Source organism: Monodelphis domestica, chromosome 7 (assembly GCF_027887165.1).
Source record: "Monodelphis domestica isolate mMonDom1 chromosome 7, mMonDom1.pri, whole genome shotgun sequence".
NCBI lineage: Eukaryota > Metazoa > Chordata > Mammalia > Didelphimorphia > Didelphidae > Monodelphis > Monodelphis domestica.
The window spans coordinates 110,739,936-110,760,426 of NC_077233.1; the positions used below are offsets into that span (position 1 = coordinate 110,739,936).

A 20,491-nucleotide genomic window follows, 5' to 3' on the forward strand; every position below is an offset into this window, starting at 1 on the left:
AAAAGCATCAAGTTCAAGTTTTAAACTTATCTTTATATTTTTAATGCATTAGGATAGTTTCCAAAGTTATTTTGTGTGTCTAATCATTCTATAAACATTTACAAAAACAAGTCAAAAAAATTTCATCACCGATTAATAAGATGAAACCATAACAGGATATAATTATGTCAGCATCTCTTCAAACATCATAGAGAACATTGAATGAGCTAGAAGGTCCCCAACAAGCATACAAATATGCATCATTATTTGGAAGCAAAATGTTAGCAAGATAAAGCCCAAAAAGAAGTAATGTGTACACTGGGACGGGGAATAATGGTCAGTGAGACTACTAGACAGATAGGTGGGGGCCAAGAACCATATAGCTTTAAAAGCTAAGCATAGCAGTTTCTATGAGTCTCTAAAATCCTAAAAATAATAAGAAGACAGAGGAGTTAAGTAGAGGTGGCACATATTTAAACATGTGCTGAAGGAAAATCACTTTGGCAGAACTGTTGAGGATTGCCTGAAATAGAGAGAGGTTTGAGGTGCCTAAGTCAATTATGAATTCATTTCAATAATATAAAGGCAAAAGGTAATAAAGACCTGAATTAGGGTAGTAGATGGTGTGAAAAGAGGAAAGGAGTCAGAATCAAAAGATGTTATGAAGATGGAAAAAGCAAGATTTGACAACAATAATAGGGTATCTAGGGTAAGGAAGAATAAAAAGTAAAGGATAAAGCCAAAGATTATGAACTATAGACACTGGAAGAATAGTGGTTCATTCAAAAGAAACAGGGAAAGGGACAGTTAGGTGGCTCAGTGGACTGATAGTCAGGCCTAGAGATGGGAAGAGACCTGAGTTCAAATATGACTTCAGACACTTCCTAGCTGTATGGACCTGGGCAAGTCACTTGACTCCCAGTATTACTCTTCTGCATTGGAAACAATGCACAGAACTGATTCTAAGACAGAAGCTAAGGGTTTTTAAAAGAAGAAGAAAAAGAAAGAAGCAAGGACATATGGAATATGGAAGAGTTTAATGAAATACTTGTTTTAGATTTGCTGAGGTTAAGATATCTTTGAAATTCAATTTGCAACATTCAGTAGACAATTTGTAATGCAGGACTGAAATGCAGAGAAGAGACTAGAACTGAGTGTACAGATCTGAAATTCATTTGCATATGAAGTATAATTAAACTCATAAAAGCTGATGAAGTTACCAAGACAGTAATAACCATAATTATTGGGTATGTGGATGAGAAGCCAGGAAAGGACACTGACAAGGAGTGATCAAAGAAGTAGGAGGAGATCCAGGTGAAAGTAGAAGAGTAGCATTATTAAGGCCAAAAGAAGAGCAAGTCTCCAGAAGTGAGCAGTCAACATTATCAATGCAAGAGATAAGCAGAGGAAGATGAAAACTGAGAAAAGACATGCAGATGTTTTTTTTAAACTCTTACCTTCCCTCTTAGAATCAATACTGTGTATTGATTCCAAGGCAGAAGAGCAGTAAACAATGGGTGACTTGCCCAGGGTCACACAGCTAGGAAGTGTCTGAGACCAGATTATAACCCAGGACCTCCCATCTCTAGGCCTGACTCTCAATCCACTGAGTTGCCCAGCTGCCCCCTCAGTTTTAAATTAGATCATCACTAGTAACTTTGGAGGAAGTGGTTTACAAGGTCAAAGGCCAAATTGTAAAAGACTAAATAATGAAAGGAGATGAAAAGGATTTAGTGTGGACAACTTTTTCAAGGACTTTGGCTCAGAAAGGTTAGAGAGATGAGACTAGAATGAGATAGATGAGCACACTGAGAGGAGTAGGGCAGAAACCAGTTGATACAGTAAGGTTGAGGATTTTAAGTGGGGGATAGAATGACTGAAGACATGCAATCTGATGGAGAAGACAGGGATGAAATATGTGGGTAGAGGGGCATACTAAGATAATGTTGAAAGGTTCTAAGATGAAGAGAATGGAAGAAGAGGGAGGTATGATTCAATGGCCACAGTTTTTTTCAGTAAAGTATTAAGCAAAATCCTCAACTGAGATGGAGAAGTGTAGAAAACTTGAGGAGAGATAAGGTTTGAAATAGCTTCTGTGAAGAGATTAAGGATCAATTAGGGAGAAATAAAATATCTTCCTTACTGCAAAGAGTGCCAACTTGGGGCTTGGTAAAACGAATTTGTAATGTTTCAAATCAATATAGTTATGAGATTTTCTTTAGCTTTTCTTCAGCAACTCATGAATAGGAATGGAGAAGTCAGATGGTAGGCATAATTCAGGGTTGATGTTTAAAAAAAGAAAAGTGGCAACTCACAAAGGGACATTAAATTCTAGAAGAGATGAAAGTGTAGAATTGAAATGGATACCTATTCATCTGAGTTTGAAGAGGGAGGAAAGTGAAGTCAGAGAAGGGGTAAAGGCCTAAGAAAGTACCGAGGATAAGAGGGAATGGAAATCTTGATAAGGAGAAAGAAGAGGTGTAAGAGGGATAAAACTTATAAAGACAGGAGGAGTCAGATAAGGGAATACTAGGTTTTTAATTAGGTAAGTCAAACATTTATAATGTCAAGAATTAACTGTGAACATCCCTCTGGCTGAAGTAAAGAAGTAGATTATTTTTCTATTTTTTTCCCTATGTTTCAATTAGGAAATAGTATGTATTAGATATCTGATTGTACGATACATACAAATAGTGCTAGGGAAAGATATTTGTTGCCTTAAGTACAAAATATGTTCTTTAGTAATATATGTATACACATTGGATTATGTGGTATATAAAATTTAGATGGTAAATAAATATATCATGATATACAGCAATTATTTCATGTATATTGCCTTTGTCTTCCCAAAGAGACTACAAGCTCCTTAAACCATTTGAGCTGGGACTATGTTCTATATTCTTCCATATCATCCATTATGACAAGCACATAGTTGGCATTCATGAATTTGTGAACTGATTAAATTAAAAGATTTATATTAGCAAACTAGAGTTTAGATCCAAGTTTCTAAAGTTTAAAATTATTTAAGTTTGCTCATTTGCTTTCTAGATAGAATATGAGCTCCTTGAGAATAAGAACTGCTTCTTTTTTTGTCTTGTATCCCCAGCACCTGGACTAGTGTTTGGCATATAGCAGATGCTTAATGAATGATTACTTATTGATTAATTCAATCATAAGTAATCATTTTCTACTATTACTACTACTACACTATTAATAGTTAATGACCAGATAGTCCTTAAACACTTATAAAAGTCAATTCATTTAATACTTCTAACTCCAAAGAAGGAAAATAATACATGTATAATTGTTTCTATTTTGCAGTTCATAGAACTTGAAGCTGAAAGGAACATTAGAAATAATCTTTCTTCCTCGTTTTACAAATGATAAAACCAAGGCTCAGGAGGTTCAGTAATTTACCAGACCCCAGCTGGAGGAAGAGTCAAAATTCAAAATGAGATAACTCCAAATCTATGTTATTTTTCACTGTACCATGTAGTCTCTAATACTATCCAAAGTAACAAACTGTCAAAGTGTCTTAAAACAAAAACAGCTAGTCAACATTGGGTTCAGCTACTGAGACAGATCTACACAAAAACAACTTCATCTAATCAACCCCCCTAGCTAGATTAAAACACTTTTCAAGTTAATACACATTACTTTAGAAATAAAAACTCACTTCAAATTTCACTCCAATTTAAGAAAATAACCAAGGCTAGATTAAATTATTTAATTCCAAACTTAGTAGTATCAATTATTATATTTCTAAATCATCATCCATTAAACATTTATTTAAAACCATACCATTCCTATGCATTTAGTCCCAATTTTTTAATGGCTCTAGCTATGTCTGAGTACAGATTAGCATTTTAATAGGTCAATTAGTCAGAAAAATATTGCATTCAATAGCAGAGTGGGATAATTTAAAGGAAATTTTTTTCTTTACCTTCATCATTTTAAAATTAATACTCCATTAAAATACCATATTGTTCATTTTGCTAATACTTCCAGCTAGTGAAAGTAATTATAATATTCAAACAGCACTGTTTGCAACAAAAAAATTTTAAAGGGAGAAAATCTATTTAATATATGAACACCATAGTAATTTTGCATTTACCTGGCAGAAACTTCAAAGTCTGGAGCATCTGTCTTTCCTGAGAAAAATCCACCATTAGGTGAGTCATGTTATCACTGACCTTTGGTTTCAAAGAAAGGCGAAAAGCTGAAGCCATTGTGACTCTATTAAACACAAATGTAATGTGGTTAAAAAAGGAGGTGAAAGCATGGGAAATTATCAAATTAATTCATAAAATGAATAACTGGAAAGGTTTAATAATTTCTGAAGATGGTACCAATGATATGTTCAACTACAATGTGGTCTGAGATTTTTTCTAAATTATACAGAAAAACTGTAAAAGTTCTTTAGTGTGAGAAAAAATGAAAATTTATCAATGGTTTTGGAAACCTTCATTCAATATATATTTCTAAAATTACATGTATATTTAACAAAAAAATCAACATATAATTATATAAATTCATAATTTTATATTCCTTATAGAACTAATCATTATCCATTTACACATATATTCATACTAAAACCCCACAATGTCAATCCAAGTTTTTCCCAACTGCCAAAAATTATAATCAAAATAATTTATTTTATTCATACTCTGCCTTTTAATATCAGTTCACATGCAAATATGTCCTCAAAAAAGAAGATATACAGCCAGGTAAATAGAAATTAGAGAGTCTAGATAAAAGAGTGAAGTAATCAATAACCTTCATAGTATTGGTACTGCAGGGTACAACTACTTGATATTTCATTTAAGTATACTTTCACAAAATCACAAAATTTAAGTTAAAAGGGATCTTTATTGGCCATTTAATCCAACCCATATTCAAAGGAAATCCATACTATAACATACCCAGCATTTGGTCATGCTGCCTCTGGATTTAAGATCTCCAAGAAGGGGAAACACACCAGTCTATTCCACTTTTGAGACAGGTCTAATCATTAGGAAGTTTTTCCCAACAAACCAAATTTTCCCTCTTTGCAACTTCCACCCATTAGTGCTCCTCTGTCTGCCTTACAGGCCAAACAGAACAACTCTAATCCCTCTTCCACATGATAGTACTTCAAATACTTGAACACATCAATTATGTCATCCTCCTCCTCTTAGTCTTCTCTTTTCCAAGCTGAATAATATCCTTAGTTCCTCCAGCAAAAAGTCCTATGACATGAACTCAGGCCATTCACCATGCTGGTTGGCCTCTTCTGGACACTATCCAGCTTCTCCAGGTTGTTCTTAAATTGTGGACCCCAAAGCTGAACACTATATTCTAGATGTGTTCTGACTATGATAAAATTTACAAAATTTGCAAAATGCCTGTACAGGTGTATTTAAAAAGCTTCTCTACAATCCATTTTCAAAATGAGTTTTAGATGGTAACCTAATTTCTATGCATTTGTTTTTTAATGAATAGGACACGATAAAATAGTTCCCCTCTGACAGATATCGACTATATAAACCTGAACAAGTCCCTTAAATTTTTGGTGGATCCAACAACACTATAAGGCTGTAAATTGCAGAATAATAGACAATCTGCATTGGTAGAGGGAATTCCCTTCCCCAGATCCTCTTTCAGGAATGAAACCAAAAAGTGTGGCTAAAAAAAGAAATAGAAGTAATGCACTGCTTAAATGTTTTCATTTTGACTAAAAAAAAAAAAACCACACACACAGAAAACTTTCTAAATGTCACATTTCTCCCTAAAATGTTAATGTTTCTGCCCATATTAAATTGCTACATGCAATGAGCATAGGAAACTATAGCCAGACTGAAATCAGGGAAGGCTAACCCTTTCAATCAATCATGAATAAGAGATGCACACATAACTGAAGGAAGAAGGTACACACTTAACCAATTAGATCAACAGAATCAACCTTTGCAATTAAGAGATATCTCAACCTTGTTGCTCTTACATTATTTAATTTCAAATTAAACAGTTTTTTAAACAGAACAATCTGCACACCAAAAAGAGGACCCTTGGATTCAAATATAATCTCAGGTTCCTGATAAGGACCATTTCAATAGACTGGAATTCTAGTACACAGCTCTCATATTGGGTTAAGTCATATGTAGACAATTTTGTATTTTTGAGGCACTTTTGACATCTAAAAGAATCCTAGACAAAGCAAAGCAAATGCTTGTTGAATAAACTAAGACTGTTAAATAATTTATTGTTTTCATTGGCCTTATAAAATTTAACACAAACAAGATTGGAATTTCAGTTTAAAAAGCTGAGGTACAATGAGGTATTTTAAAACTTTTCATACATTTTAAAAGGCAATAAGCCTTACATAAATCCACATCTATCAATCTGTGACATCTAGGAAAATAACCAATATTAATGTTTTTGAAATAATTTCTTTAAAAGGTACACTGAATTTGTTATTCAGTCATTTCAATTCATGAGGACTCCATTTGGTATTTTCTTGGCAAAGATACTAGAGTAGTTTTCCATTTCTTTCTTCAACTCATTCATTTTACAGATGAAGAAACTGAGGCAAACAGTGTTAACTGACTTGTCCAGAGTCACACAGCTAGTAAATGTCTGAGGCTAGATTTCCTAACTCAAGCTGTGTTCTATCCATTGTGCTCCTTGGAGGGCAGACACCAAACTCTTTTCTGAGTTTTTTTTTTTTTAAAGAAGACTGGAATCTGAACTTTCCATCAATCTCTTCACTGTTCATCAGCAGCTCTGCTTAAATGAACTCTACAGAACATCATGCCCCCCATTTCTAGCTTCCTTTTTGTGTGTTGTCTTCCTTCAATTAAATTGTAAGCTCCTTGAGAGCAGAGAGCTTTCTTTTTTAATTTATATCCCTAGCTATTAGCATAATGCCTGGCACACAATAGGAACATAATATTTATTGAATTGAATTTGTTTTTATTGATGGTAAGAAATATATCTTCTTGTACTCCCTTGTTCACTGTAAACTAAATAATCTGTCTACCTTTCCTGCATAGAGTGTCAGCTGAAGAAGAAAGGCATAATGTTCTTAAATTCTTCATAACCCTTAAATAAAACTGCCTCCTTTGGAAAAACATACATTTATTATTAGTCAGAGAGATAATGTTTAGATTGGATATAGTAAAAGCACTTATAGTATCCTCCCATTTTCCCCTTATCCTATATACCCCTCTGTTATTATAAACACTGGAAAAGTTCATTCATCATCTGCCTCTCATCTTCTCAGTCCACACACCTGACACATTCTTCCATAAAACCTATCTCTGCCTGATTCATACCTCTTTCCCTGGAGGAAATCATATGCTATTTTCACTGTCTGTTTAGGATGTTTTGGTATAGTAAAACTATAGCAACAAATCTGGATAAAACACTGATGTTTTCTAAGGGAAAGCATTTTGGAAATAAAACAAAGAAAATGAGAGATTAGTAGGAACTAGTGATCTGAAGAAGTTAGATCATCTCAAAATCTATCAGTCATCCCAATTAAGTTAATAACTGATAGCTCATCGGACAAAAAACCGAAATAGGAAATGGATGACTGTTCAACTTTCAAACAGAAAAAGAAAAGGAATCAGTTTTTTTTGCTAGTGTTGATATACTACAGAGGTATACAGGGGAAAATTGTGCTCTCCATCACACCACTCAGTCAATAAGAGCTGAACTCTAAGCCAGGCTTAGGTTTTTTCAAATGGTTTTACTAATGAAAACTCACTCATAAATATGCCACAAGCAAACAAAATAAGACAGTGAGAAATGGATTAGTGGCGAAGACTTCCAAAGGGCTAAAGACATAAATTCTAGAGAATGTGCGATGGATGTATTTTTTTTTTCCAATAATTGAAGGCAGGGATAAGTACAGGGGTTAACAGGCTAAGCACACTATTTGTGAGGTATGGAAAATAGGCAACAACTATGAGGAGAAAGGGGAGAGGAAAAGGAGAAAGGAAGAAGTAGGAAGTAAGGGAGAGAAAATGGAAAGAGAGATATGCTCCTGAATGAGATAAGACTGGAGGTAGCTCCTTTTATTATTATTGCCCTCAACTTGATTTTCTTATGGATGGCTGAGGCAGAGTATTAGAGATCAGAAAATAAGTGTTGCCAGACACTGTATATATACCTTTGAGATGTTAGGAGATACCTGTGAGAAAGTAAAAGATGTAGAACAAAGTTGCACTTTTTAAATTTTATTTTTAAATTTATGACATAATTTAATTATTTGTCATAAATTAATTTATAAAACATAATGTAGTATATACAGTATAATTTAGTTTATTATGAAGTCATAGAATGCCAGTCTCTAAAGAATTAAAACTGCAGGTGAACCAAAGAGTAATTCAAAGTTTCAAAAGAAGATCCCTTAATTTCTCTAAGTTTCAGTTTCTTCCTTAACAAAATGGGGGAATTTTGAGGGTAGAACACTAAAACTGTGTGTGTGTGTGTGCATGCGCATGAGAGAGAGAAAAAGAGAGAGAGAGAGAGAGAGAGAGAGAGAGAGAGAGGGAGAGAGAGAGAGAGAGAGATCACAATGGGTTGTATGTTGGCTAGTTTTAATCAACTGCTTTTTACCCCCCTTTTTTTTTACTCTTTGTTCAAAGAAACTGGTTCTCTAAGAAGGGAAGCAAGCAGAAATACATTCAGGAATAAAAATGGTATTATTACTAAAAATTCAAAATAAAATAAAATGAGGTGGTTGGACTAGGTGAACTCTAAATCTATATCTTGTGTTTTTCTATCAGTTTGACCATCATAGATAACAACAATTAGAGCACAAAAATGAGATGCCAGGAAGACCTTATACCCAATCAGCTTGCTGGTAACTTTTTCATTTTATGTCACCAAGAAATGATGTATTCTAGGTACCTTACCATCTACCTTCTCATATACTGTGAGTGCAACCTTCATGAAATGTTGTAGCATCAGGAAAACTAACAGGTCGATGATTTTGGTCCTTTCCAAATAAAAAAAGTACTAGTAAAGCAATGGCTCATAGTCAAGTACTCTGTATGTCATTATTGTGAACACATGATTGCTAGAAACTCTTCTCAAATATAAAGTGACCATTCTTGGTCAATGTTGACACCTGAAAAACAGAATAACTAGTGTCTTTCATCCTTCTATCCTTGAATCTTTTGGCTGAAGTTGTCTCATGTATAGACTCAAGAATATCTAAGCTCTTACTGGCCCAAATCCTTCCTATCTATCTCCATTATCTTCTCACATATCATCATGTAAGTTAAAGCTCTTGACATCCTCAGAGTAGGCTTCAAAACAGCTTCCACATAGAATAAGGTTTCAAGGATCTGGGGTCAAACATCTCTTCCTCCTCTTTCCCCAATTCAGCATCTATTACTATGGAGTAGCCATAACTGTCCAAATGCTGTTTGTACTGTTGGGTTCTGCATCCAATGGCCATTCCTCAACTAAATTGGAGGCATTAGCACATCAGAGAGGAACAAGGCATGTATGTAAAAGAAACATCAATGTTCATTCTCAGGTTGTAGTCATAAAATTTGTCAGCATGAAGTTCAGGATAATCTTCAACTGTGAGGTAATGATATATTAAGGACAATAAATTCTGCAGTATAAGAGCTATTGATCAGATGGCCATTGCGAACTGACCACAGATCTTGGATCATGTAGAAAGAATATCCTAAAGCTCATGGCAATAATCATTAGAGGTCAGAAAACAAAATATCTTATCATGAGGAGTTAGGTGATAGAGTTTAGAACAAAATTCTCACAGAAAATCACATGGCTATTCTACAAATAGAGATAATGCTAGGAAAAAGGATACCAGAAAGGACTGAGTCTCTCATCAGGTCAGGGATGAGTGATAACTTCATCTATTTAAGCCTGGATTAATAGATTCTAAACCATTTTTGCATCATAAACCCTTTTGGCAGTCTAGCGAAACCTTCTGATACCTTCACAGAATATTTTTAAATGCATAAAAATAAAATACAGATAGTTACAAAGGAAATCAATTATATTAAAAACTTAACCAAAATATATATTTTTAAAGTTCTTAGACCTCAAGAATTCCTAACTTAAAAAGTCTATATAGCTTTTATTTCCTTCCAACAAACAAGTTCATTTTTAAATTAAGTCAAAAAAGTAATTCTGATAGAAATCTCCTCCTGGCTCTCACCATTTGATTTATACAAACACAATAAAAATATTAATACAAAAGTTAGAATAAAAATACTTGACAATACAATTATTTAAATAATTGTAAAGATCTAGAGGCTAATTTGTTCTCAATAGCATAAAAGAATATGTATCAAAAATTGAATTTCTCAATCAAAATTAATAAACATAATTTTGAAAATTCTTCCACATAGTCCTTCATTAGCAAATTAATCCCATTTCAATGGTGAAAAATATTTCATATCTTACAGATTGGTGGACATGTTTTAGAACAGCAATACTTTTCAAAGAATCCCATAATCCAAAGTAAAGGGATAAAAGGGAAGAGGGATAGAAAAAAGGGTAGGGAAGAAGGCACACATTTTAGGCTAATAATCATAATACAGTCAATTCTTGATCATTATCTAGAAGTAGTTGCACTGACTTCCCTACTTTCTACCAATATTCTCAAAATTATGTCATCTAAAGTTCCTACAAAACTTTAGTCTTATTAACATCCAGAATCCTAAGATTTCTATCAAATCCCTGGTTCTACCACCAAACTATCTATCTCCATTATCTTCTTAAGAGTACAAAAAAGTTGGTAAGGGAGAATCAAGAGAAGCAGTGGGTATTGAAAAATCAGTACAATATTAAAACTTTGAAGATTGTTCAAAATACTACATATTATCAAGATATCAAATTTAAAAATGAAAATAAATTCCAAAAACAAATATGAATGTAAAAAATAATTCACAATACTTCTCTTTATTAGAAAAAATAATCAAGAATTGATTGTATCAATGTTTGGCAAACATAATTGAAAATCATGTCAGAAATGAAATTCCTTGGGTGCTACATTTTTTTCCTTCAAACTACATTTTAAAGATGAAGAGGAAACAATAGCTAATCTAAGAGGATATGTAGATAGTGTCCTTCCTTCCCCACTCTACCACTAAATATTTTTATTTCAACCACTGAGGTTGTGATCCAAACAAAAAACTGAATTTCATTTCTGACTTTTAAGTCAATACTTTTTAAAAAATGGAATGTAGAGTATGTACCATACCTATCTTTGATCTGTCTGGCAGCCTTGGAGCAAGTCAGGGAGAAGAGAAAGAAGGCAGTTAGTGCTTTCATGCAATTTTCAAATGCAGTAACATGCAAGAAAAGTTAGAATACAAACTCTGCAGCAGCTTAGTTACCATTCACCAAAACCCAAGTTATCGGAACATTTTGAGAAAATATTCTTATAATCTTACATACCTTTGTTAATTAAATGTTAGAACTGTAGTAATACATTACCACCCAAATAAATCTGTTCAAAAGGAGGCCAGCAAACCACTTCAGACCAACTTCAGGTGACTGAACACTTTTCTTTCTTTACTTATTCATTTTTGGTTGAATTAACTAGATGTACTTTATATAAAAGCCAAGAGTGGGGAAGTTCATAAAGCCACTTATAATTTTGGTGCTTCAAGATCTCCATCTATTCAACCTCTTCCAAATTTATTCCTTCATAGCTTAGTATGGCTTCTATAAAGTAACCTAAATAAGAGCTTGAATTTCTTTCTTTCTCCCTGAAACTGGCAGTTATCCACAATATCTATCAGTAAATCATTAGCAATATCTTAAAAGGGAAAAGAAAGAACAAAATGTTTTGTAACCTTTCAGCAGACCAAAGCAAAAGGAAATGAGCAACAAACCAGAAAAGATAAGGAAAGTTTTAAAAAGTACAATGCTGGAAGAAAAGGACTGATACTGTCTGGGTCTAATTATACCTGCATTAGTAAAGGTATGTCTACCCTTGGGAGAAGTAATTAGAATTCTATGGAAAATGGACTCATGACTCAAAATCAGACCTAAATCTGATGCTTTTGCCTGTTGTCATACAAAACTACTGCCTTCAGAAGTGTTGACTCTCCATTTTATACCACTCTTTTAAAATCTTTTCCTTACACCATCACCCTTCAACCTTATTATTCCTAACTCCCCTTCTCTTACTCTATAATCTGGACAATTGGCCTTCCTGCTATCCCTCCCAGAGGGCAACCTGTATCCTTTTTCTGCCCCTTTATTGTCCTCAATACCCAGAATTTTATTCCCACCTCACCTCTGCATCTCTTGTTTACTTGTTTACTTCACTTGTTTACTTCAACTCTCTGTTTAAATGATGCCTACTTCATGAAAGCACTTCCTGAACTCTTCCCCATCAAAATTATTTGGTATTTATTTTATTTATAATTATACATGTGTGTGCATATGTGTATTTTTAACCTAATAAAATGTATGCTCTTTGAAAGTAAGGTCTATCTTATTTTTTCTTTGTATTCACAGAACCTAGTATAGTGCCTGGCACCTAGTACTTAATAAATGCTTATGGATACTAATTTTTTCCTCTCTTTAGAAAAATTGTTATTCTAGGCACTATGTTAAGGGAGGAAATTTGTATAATGTATAATATTATACATTATATAATGTAAAAAATAAATTAAAATGCATAATATAAAGACAAAATATATTAATAAAACTTTATTTTAAAAGTAAATGTTCACTGATTCTGGACAACCACCATTTTATATTACAACATAAGGAACTTAAGCCATCTGGAGATAAAGTACAAGGATGATGATATAGACATACTGAAGAATTAGCAAGGTTAATCTAAATGTTCTCTATTTTTTAATACTCTAGGTTAAAACATTTCAATTAAAATAAGCATATTCATCAAATCAAATGGCAGTTTCATATATCATGTGGATCAAGATTCAAGCTAAGTGTGTACATTTTCAAGTGATGTTATTTGAATCAGAGATAGCAGCTTATTCTCAGAGATGATTCATGTATAACAGACCAAACACTGTATGCCTTATTAAATTATAGGATATTGTGCATTAACATTTTATTTAACTAAAATAATGACAACGTATGATATAGTACACTAAACACAAGGACAGAAATTAAATAATCCATCTCTCTCCAACCCTCAGTATATAGAAAACTGAGGCCCAAAATGGTCAAATAATTTGCAAGATAATAGAATAAGATGATTCTTAGAGTAGTCCCTTGAACCAACAAGTAATAAGTCCCATAAACCTTTTATTTATTAAAAAATGCAAGAAAAAAAAGCAACCAGGACATTAACAACTGTGTAGGAAGAGAAGAGCCAGCAGTGAAAAGCCACTCTTCCATGCAAGACAGATGGAGAGGCAGGGAAGAGTGGAAACAGACAAATCAGCTCTAATCATTCCTTTGTGGAGTTTCCATTAGAAAGGATGTCAGTGGGGTATCTCTAATAGTCAATTCTGAATAGTCTATGAAATTATTCAGCCTCTCTGACCTAGATAGGAAAAAAATGCCAAGAAGAGGTCTTTTCCTATTGAATATCATTCTCTAAGACTTTTCATTCATGAAGGAAGTAGAGTGGTATATAGTGGGAGATGTTATTTTCTGGCTGGGGCAGGGAGGTAGAGGTGGAGAAAAACATAGTATAGAGGCTTAATATAAAGTTCTCTGATGATAGGAAAGGGGCAAATGACAAGAAGGTCAACAGAATTGAGGATAAGCCACATCTGGACAGAATAGACAACTCAAGAAAGTATCTTTTCCCAATAAAGAATCCATCTTACCGCATAAGAGAAAAAGCATATTGGTCCTTAGGAGCAGTCAATGTCCAAGGCAGACATGGTGACATTAGTCCAAAAATAGTATATACTAGAAGCAGTTAGGCAGCACAGTGGAAGGAGCCCCAGGCTTGGAGTCAGGAGGACCTGTATTCAAATCTGACCTTATTTGCATAGCCTTAGCTCTTATGTTTTAAGAATTGCTACTATGACCAAAAAAGTACGTTTGGGTTTTTTTTTTTTAAGTAGAATATACTGGCCTTAGTATGGACAGAAATTAATAGAATGATATAGTGTAAGTCTGGGTCCTGGGACTTGTGTATGTCCCTCATACCACAATTCCTCCTTTATAACTAAAGATTAAAAATGAGTCATCAGGAAAAAATGTTCTTCAAAATATACACAAAACTAAATAACAAAAAATGAAGAGAATATCAGACATGATTTGCCATTACACCAAAAGATCAATGAGTCAAAATAAAGAACAGAACTTCTGTGCTCTAGAAGCCCTATCTTATATGAGGTACAGAGAAAGAATAAAGAAAATTAGTTAGTAAAAGTCCCTTTTAGCTCTAAAATTTATAATCCATCAAGAGGAGACACAATTTCAGGAAAAAAAGCCAGGAAGAAATTTGAAATAAGAAAAAAGAAGTAGTAAATTAATACTGCTTGGAAAGGAACATCATAAATGAATATTACTCAATTTAAAAAATAGATCAGAGGGTGAAGATGGTACATATAACAAGAATTCTAAAACATACTCTTATCTGGCATGAAAAAAGTAAAAACAGGAAAAAAAGATGTTTAATAAGGAAAAGTGAGAATGTAATTCAAATAAATTTAAGAAATCTGGGTTAGGAAAGGGAAATGGGGGGGGGGGAAGGAAGTACAAAACAACCACTTGGAAAATGATGATTAAATAAGTATAAGCAAACACAATAGAAAAAGCCAACCACAGAGGGGAAAATCAATATAAAATGGGATTGGGTTGGTTGGTTGGGGGTTTTTTTTGGAGAGGTCAGTGTCTAGACCTTAAATTTCATCAACGTGAAAACACTTTCCATTAAGACATACTAGCTAACTCCTCTGTGACTTGCCCGTGGCCATACAGCTACATATGTTTCAGAGGAAGGACTTGAAACAAGATCTTCCTATGTTAATAGTAGTCCACACATCTTAAATTAAATGAAGAAAAACAGAAATCTAACAATTTTAACTTTAAATATGAATATATCAAAGTCCTCAATGAGAAAATTGTATAGTGGGTACGAAAATAAAACTTTACAACTTGTTGTAAGCATGAATCATTTTTTAAAAGACCTACACAAAAATAAAATGAGGAGCTAAAACAAAAATTCCTATATTCTTCAAGTATTTCTTTTTAAAAGCAGTGTTAACAATCATGACTTCAGACAAGGCAACAAAAAATGTATAACGTGAAGAAGCTTAATAAGTAAAGAAACTACAATATGCTTAAAGGCATGATAGCTAATGAAATAAATTATTTACATGGGCATGTACACACATACACACAAATAAAACAGTGTCTAAATTCATAAAAGAAAAGCTAAATTAAATTATCAAAATCCTGGAACCTAGTTTTTTTTTAAGAAAACAATTTATTGAATGAAGAAATGCTTAAAAAAAACACCTATGTAAGTCACCAAGAACAAATCATACAACTGAATATAAAGATGTCAAAGACAGAGCAGTAAAATAAGCCTTGAGATCAGACGGAGTTACTTGAAGCATCTGTTTCTCAAAAGACACCAAAATGAAATTTTTATAGCATAAAACTTTTCTCATTATGACTGCTATTTCTATAACCAAACACTTCCAATCTGTTAAGAAATCACATACCACCTTCAGTGCCATTTGACTCTCTGTTTAATGTATTAATAAAACATAGATCTATGGGTGTGGAACGCTGCATATGATGTCAGTCTTTTTTAACATGCTGTTTAGTTATTCTGAACTTTCTTCTTCTCTTTTAAGTATTTTAAAGTACGACTTTCTGAGGTGCAGAGGGGAAGGATATAGTCAGAAATGTAGATGATGTAAAAACAAAAGATTTTAATTAAACATTTGTGCAGTTTTGGGGCTCTTTGATTCTGCCCATATTTTCCAAAAGTTTGCCATCTTCCCCTATTTGCTGTTATTCTGGCATTTAGTTGTGTCTGAGTCTACATGACCTCACTTTTCATAGCAAAGATACTAGAGTGGTAGTTTACCATTTCCTTGTCCAACTTATTTTGCAGATAAGGAAACCAAGGCAAACAGGTTAAAGTGACTTGCCCTGGGTCACATACCCAGGAGTATCTAAAGCCAGATTTGAATTCAGATCTTCCATTCTCCAAGTCCAGTGCTCTATTGGCTGTGCCACCTTGCTGCCCTTTCTTCCCCTTTTGTCTATTTTTTAAAAATCATAGAATTTAGAGCTAGAATGGACTTTAAAGATTTAGTCCAACATCCTTAATTTTAAACTGAGAAATCTGAGCCCCAGTAACTAAGTGAAGGTCACCAAAACTTGTGAGTGGATGAAGTAGAATTAAACCCAGGTATGTTCTCATTCCTACTTCAAAGTACTTTCCATTACACTTTGAACTCCAAACTGGAAAGTCAGCATCTTTCCTAAGAATATAATTAAATATTAATGTCAGGGCTAATAACAAGAATATGAAGATGACATTTAATCAACAAATACATTTTACTCAGACATATTTACTCCTGCTTTTGTCAACTTCATTTTTTAAACTCAAATCTGTTTCATTTGTGTAGTAAGTAAATGCTGTTTTGGAAATTTGAATGACAGCATCATCTTGAACTTTAAATACCAGTTCATAGATGACAATACTGTTCTTTTAAGAATGATAGCAGGAAGAAGAAAATTCCAAATGACTATGCTAATTCTTTTCCAACAATGTAAAAAAATCAATGCTATGAAAGATGGCATATAGAACACATGTTGCATGTCAAATCACCTAGCCCAATGGCTTTATTTTACAAATGATGAGATCTAGTCCTAGTTTAAGTGGCTTATTTGCTCAAGTTTTGAAGTACCATAACTGGATTCTATTTCCTGATTCCTAACCCATTATTCTTGTGTAAAAACATTTCCCAGGGTGAAAATTTGAAAGATGTGGATTGTGTATAAAAAGTAAGACTGTAAGCAACTGAAAATTTTAAATAAATTGAAGACTGATGTCACAATACTAGCCTGACTAGAGTATTATCATTATGACACTGGTCAGTCTGGAAACACTAATGAAAAAATTTGTTGATGGTGGGATCCAAAGGTCACTAAGAAAATCTCACTATTAAAAAAATCTCAATTTTTTCAATATAAAATGGGGATTCTTTTTACTCAATGGTCATGTAAGATATGCAGAATGTGGATAGGTTGAAAAATCAAGAGACTAAATTTTTGCACTTGTCCATAAGGTTAAGTACAACTGAAATAAATTCATAATAAAATAATGATTAGCAAATTATAATTCTAAACATTAAACTATACTAAAGACCTGGTTAAAATCAATTTGGATAAAGGGAAATTTGAAAAGAAAGTTATTTTATTTTCAAATATTTCTAGTAAGTCCAATCTAGTTTAAAAAAATAAAACCCTTACTTTCCATTTTAGATTCAATACTATGTATTTGTTCAAAGACACAAGCCACAAGGGTGAAGCAATGGAAATAAAGTCACAAAGTCACAAAGCTAAGAAGATTCTGAGACCATATTTGATCATAGGACCTCTCATCTCTAGTCCTAGCTCTTTATTTGCTGAACCACCTAGTTGCTCCCAACCTAGTTTTAAAATATATGTGAGGGGGCAGCTGAGTAGCTTAGTGGATTGAGAGCCAAGTCTAGAGATGGGAGGTCCTAGGTTCAAATATGACCTCAGATACTTCCTAGCTGTGTGACCCTGGGCAAGTCACTTGACCTCCATTGCCTAGCCCTTACCACTCTTCTGCCTTGGAACCAATACATAGTATTGATTCCAAGATGGAAGGTAAGGGTTTTTAAAAATTAAATAAATAAAATATATGTGATAATTTAAAATTATTGACTCAAAACACCAAATGTCTAGTTCTTTGTATATGGTTCTCTTACTTGTCTATAATATAAACAGATACAAAGCTTTATTTATCCTGAAAATGCAGGAGAATAAGCTTTTCTTGGGAATTTTCCAGGGAACAAGCCTATCTATTCCTTTAAATACTAGGATTTTCCAACTATTTGAAGGTAGGAGGGGATTTTTCTAAAAATGTTACATATTTCTCTGTCTTTTAAATATAGAATACTAAACAATATTAACTTCTTTTGACTCAGGAATATCATTATAAACACTATTGCACTTCTATGCAACAAAGTTATGACCTGCAGGAGCTTCTGAGGCATGGGAGACCACTTGCCATGACACAAAAAGTTCTAAACTCCTGTGCTTTTTAAAAGCTCTCTTCTCTCCTTTGTATATATAGTTTCCTTCTTCTTGTCAAGATAACTGCTATAATTTTTTTAATACTGTAAATGGGCCCACCTTTATTCTCTCTTACCCCATTAATTTGCTTCTAATTGGTTCAGGAATATGAAATCAGATAACCAAGATCATTAGTCTTAAGTATCAAAGAACAGGTTCTAGGAATTTCTATTACAAGTATCTGAGCTTTAGTAGAATTCTATTTTGACTATTATGAGACCCTTTCCCCTTCCTTCTAGACTCTTGGCTATAGTTAAAGTAACCAGTTAAGTGATCCCAAAACAAGAAAGTTGTTTTACAAAATTGAGTCCTTAACATTTTTTTTATTTCTTTTTAATTCTTTTTTTCAACAAGTTCTTTCTTCATTAATAAGAAGCTAAACTTGAGTCCAACTCCTCTCCTATTTAAAAAGTTAATAACACATAAATAAAAATAATTCCCTTAAAAAAGGTAGTGCTTCTACTTTGAAAAATAAGACTTGCTTTTTATATCTTCATATTAAAGGACAGCAAAAGAATGAAAAAAGTGGTTAAAATGATAGAGGTAAATCACCATATAATTGTTTTAAAAGATTTGTTTTGTTAAAGCAGTAGAGTGGGATTATAAAATGTGACATTACACATCCCTCTATACAAGATCCTCATATCTTATAATTCTTTCCAGCATTGTAAATATACATGTTAGTACAGTTAATCATTTCTCTCAAGAAGTATTTGTCTTCTCTGTTATTCTTCTTTGTTAGAGTGGTCACATTTAAACAGTGATAAATATTCACTATTTAAAATGTTTTTCTTTACAAAAAGACTTTTTTAGCCCCAACATTCACTGAAAATTCACTTTAAAGAATAAGTTGTCATGCTGGATAGTATATGTGATTTTTCCTTAATCTGATGCTACTCATTAAATGTTGGCATACAAAGAAAAATTACTGAATAAGCATCAAACTCAAATATGGGAGTTCTTGATAAGAGAGACTAATATATTTATCAGATTTGGAATTTACTAATGGAGTAATTTAATAGATTGTCTATCCTTTTAATCACTTGCTTCTGAATGTGATATAAGAACCAACAGAGTAAAACTACCCAAATTGGAATTCTGGAATTTGTAACATAAAGATTAGATAAAATATACTGGAATGCTTATTGGTTTTTTTTAAAGAATTATTAAAAATATGCCTTAAATAGTATCTGCATATTTTAATAAAGTCTATGAATTTAGTCACATTGTTATTCCAATAGTTCACAGTGGTAAAGTATTAATACATATCAAGTACATCATAGCAAACATTCTCTTATCAACTTACAAAGAATTCCAAACTAAAATTTCAAAGCTATTAGTTAACAGTTATTTTCCACTTTTTTAGTTATGCTGTTTGTGTAGCACAAAGTTGTGTTGCTATTCTGACAAGTGCACCTAAAATAAACCACCAATAGAGGCATTCAGTAAAAAGTAACTTTACCAGTCACCTGAAATTTTAAGTATCAAAGTAAAATAAAATTATATAATTGTCCATGACTCCAGAGAATTATTCTGCTTTGGGAAAAGCACATAACGTTCTACTTATCAAGAAATCCCAAGTTTCACAGTGGTTTTTATTTTTAGGTATTAGTGATAAAAGATCCAGTTCAAAACTGGTGGGGAAAGAATCAAATTTCTACATTTATTTTTCTATAATAGGTCAGTTTTAAAATTCTGTGTTCTTTCTTACCTTTGAAAATTCTTCTGGTTCCTTTATGTCTAGTGACCTTGAAGCAAATTCTAGTAGCTCTTCAGAATTCTCCAGAGCATTATTGCATTGACTAAGCTGACTCTATATATAGAGCAAAAAAAGTTAAGTCAATGAGATATTTCTATCATCACATGAGAGTTTTAATTATTCATCATACTTCAATAAAACTCTAGGCATTTTTATCAGTACAATACATCTTGTATCATTTTAGGGGTTCATTCAAAAAAATTACCCAGGAACATCTTAAACACTCTACAAATGATGAAAACTTTAATGAAATTATAATAGTGTTTAGAATTAAACACTAATACATTTACAACTTGGCTACAGTGATGCTTTATCTCCACATAAATAAATATAAAACTTTTTTCATCTTTTATTACACTTTTTAAAAACCATACAATGCTTATTACACAGTTTAAACTTAGTTATTTAATGAGGCAATAGAATATAGTAAAAAAGGCTTTGGACTTAAAATCAAGCAGCCTAAGTTTGAGAATCAGTTCTGGAACATACTAGCTA

At 32.8% G+C, this 20,491-nt stretch overlaps 1 protein-coding gene and 1 long non-coding RNA gene across 11 annotated transcripts in view; one reads left to right on the forward strand and one right to left on the reverse strand.

The window, feature by feature from the left end:
- FSD1L (fibronectin type III and SPRY domain containing 1 like) overlaps positions 1–20,491 on the reverse strand; it is a 104,810-nt gene that overhangs the window by 56,274 nt on the left and 28,045 nt on the right. For all 10 annotated transcript variants that reach the window (XM_056805315.1, XM_007499620.3, XM_056805314.1 and 7 more), the window contains exons 4-6: positions 19,949–20,050; positions 11,207–11,229; positions 4,094–4,215 (exon numbers count right to left, since the gene is read on the reverse strand). In XM_056805315.1, coding sequence (XP_056661293.1) covers positions 4,094–4,215; positions 11,207–11,229; positions 19,949–20,050 — 247 coding nt within the window. The remainder of the gene's footprint in view (positions 1–4,093; positions 4,216–11,206; positions 11,230–19,948; positions 20,051–20,491) is intronic.
- LOC130455501 (uncharacterized) overlaps positions 1–20,491 on the forward strand; it is a 74,471-nt gene that overhangs the window by 26,427 nt on the left and 27,553 nt on the right. The gene's annotated exons all lie outside the window — the stretch shown is intronic.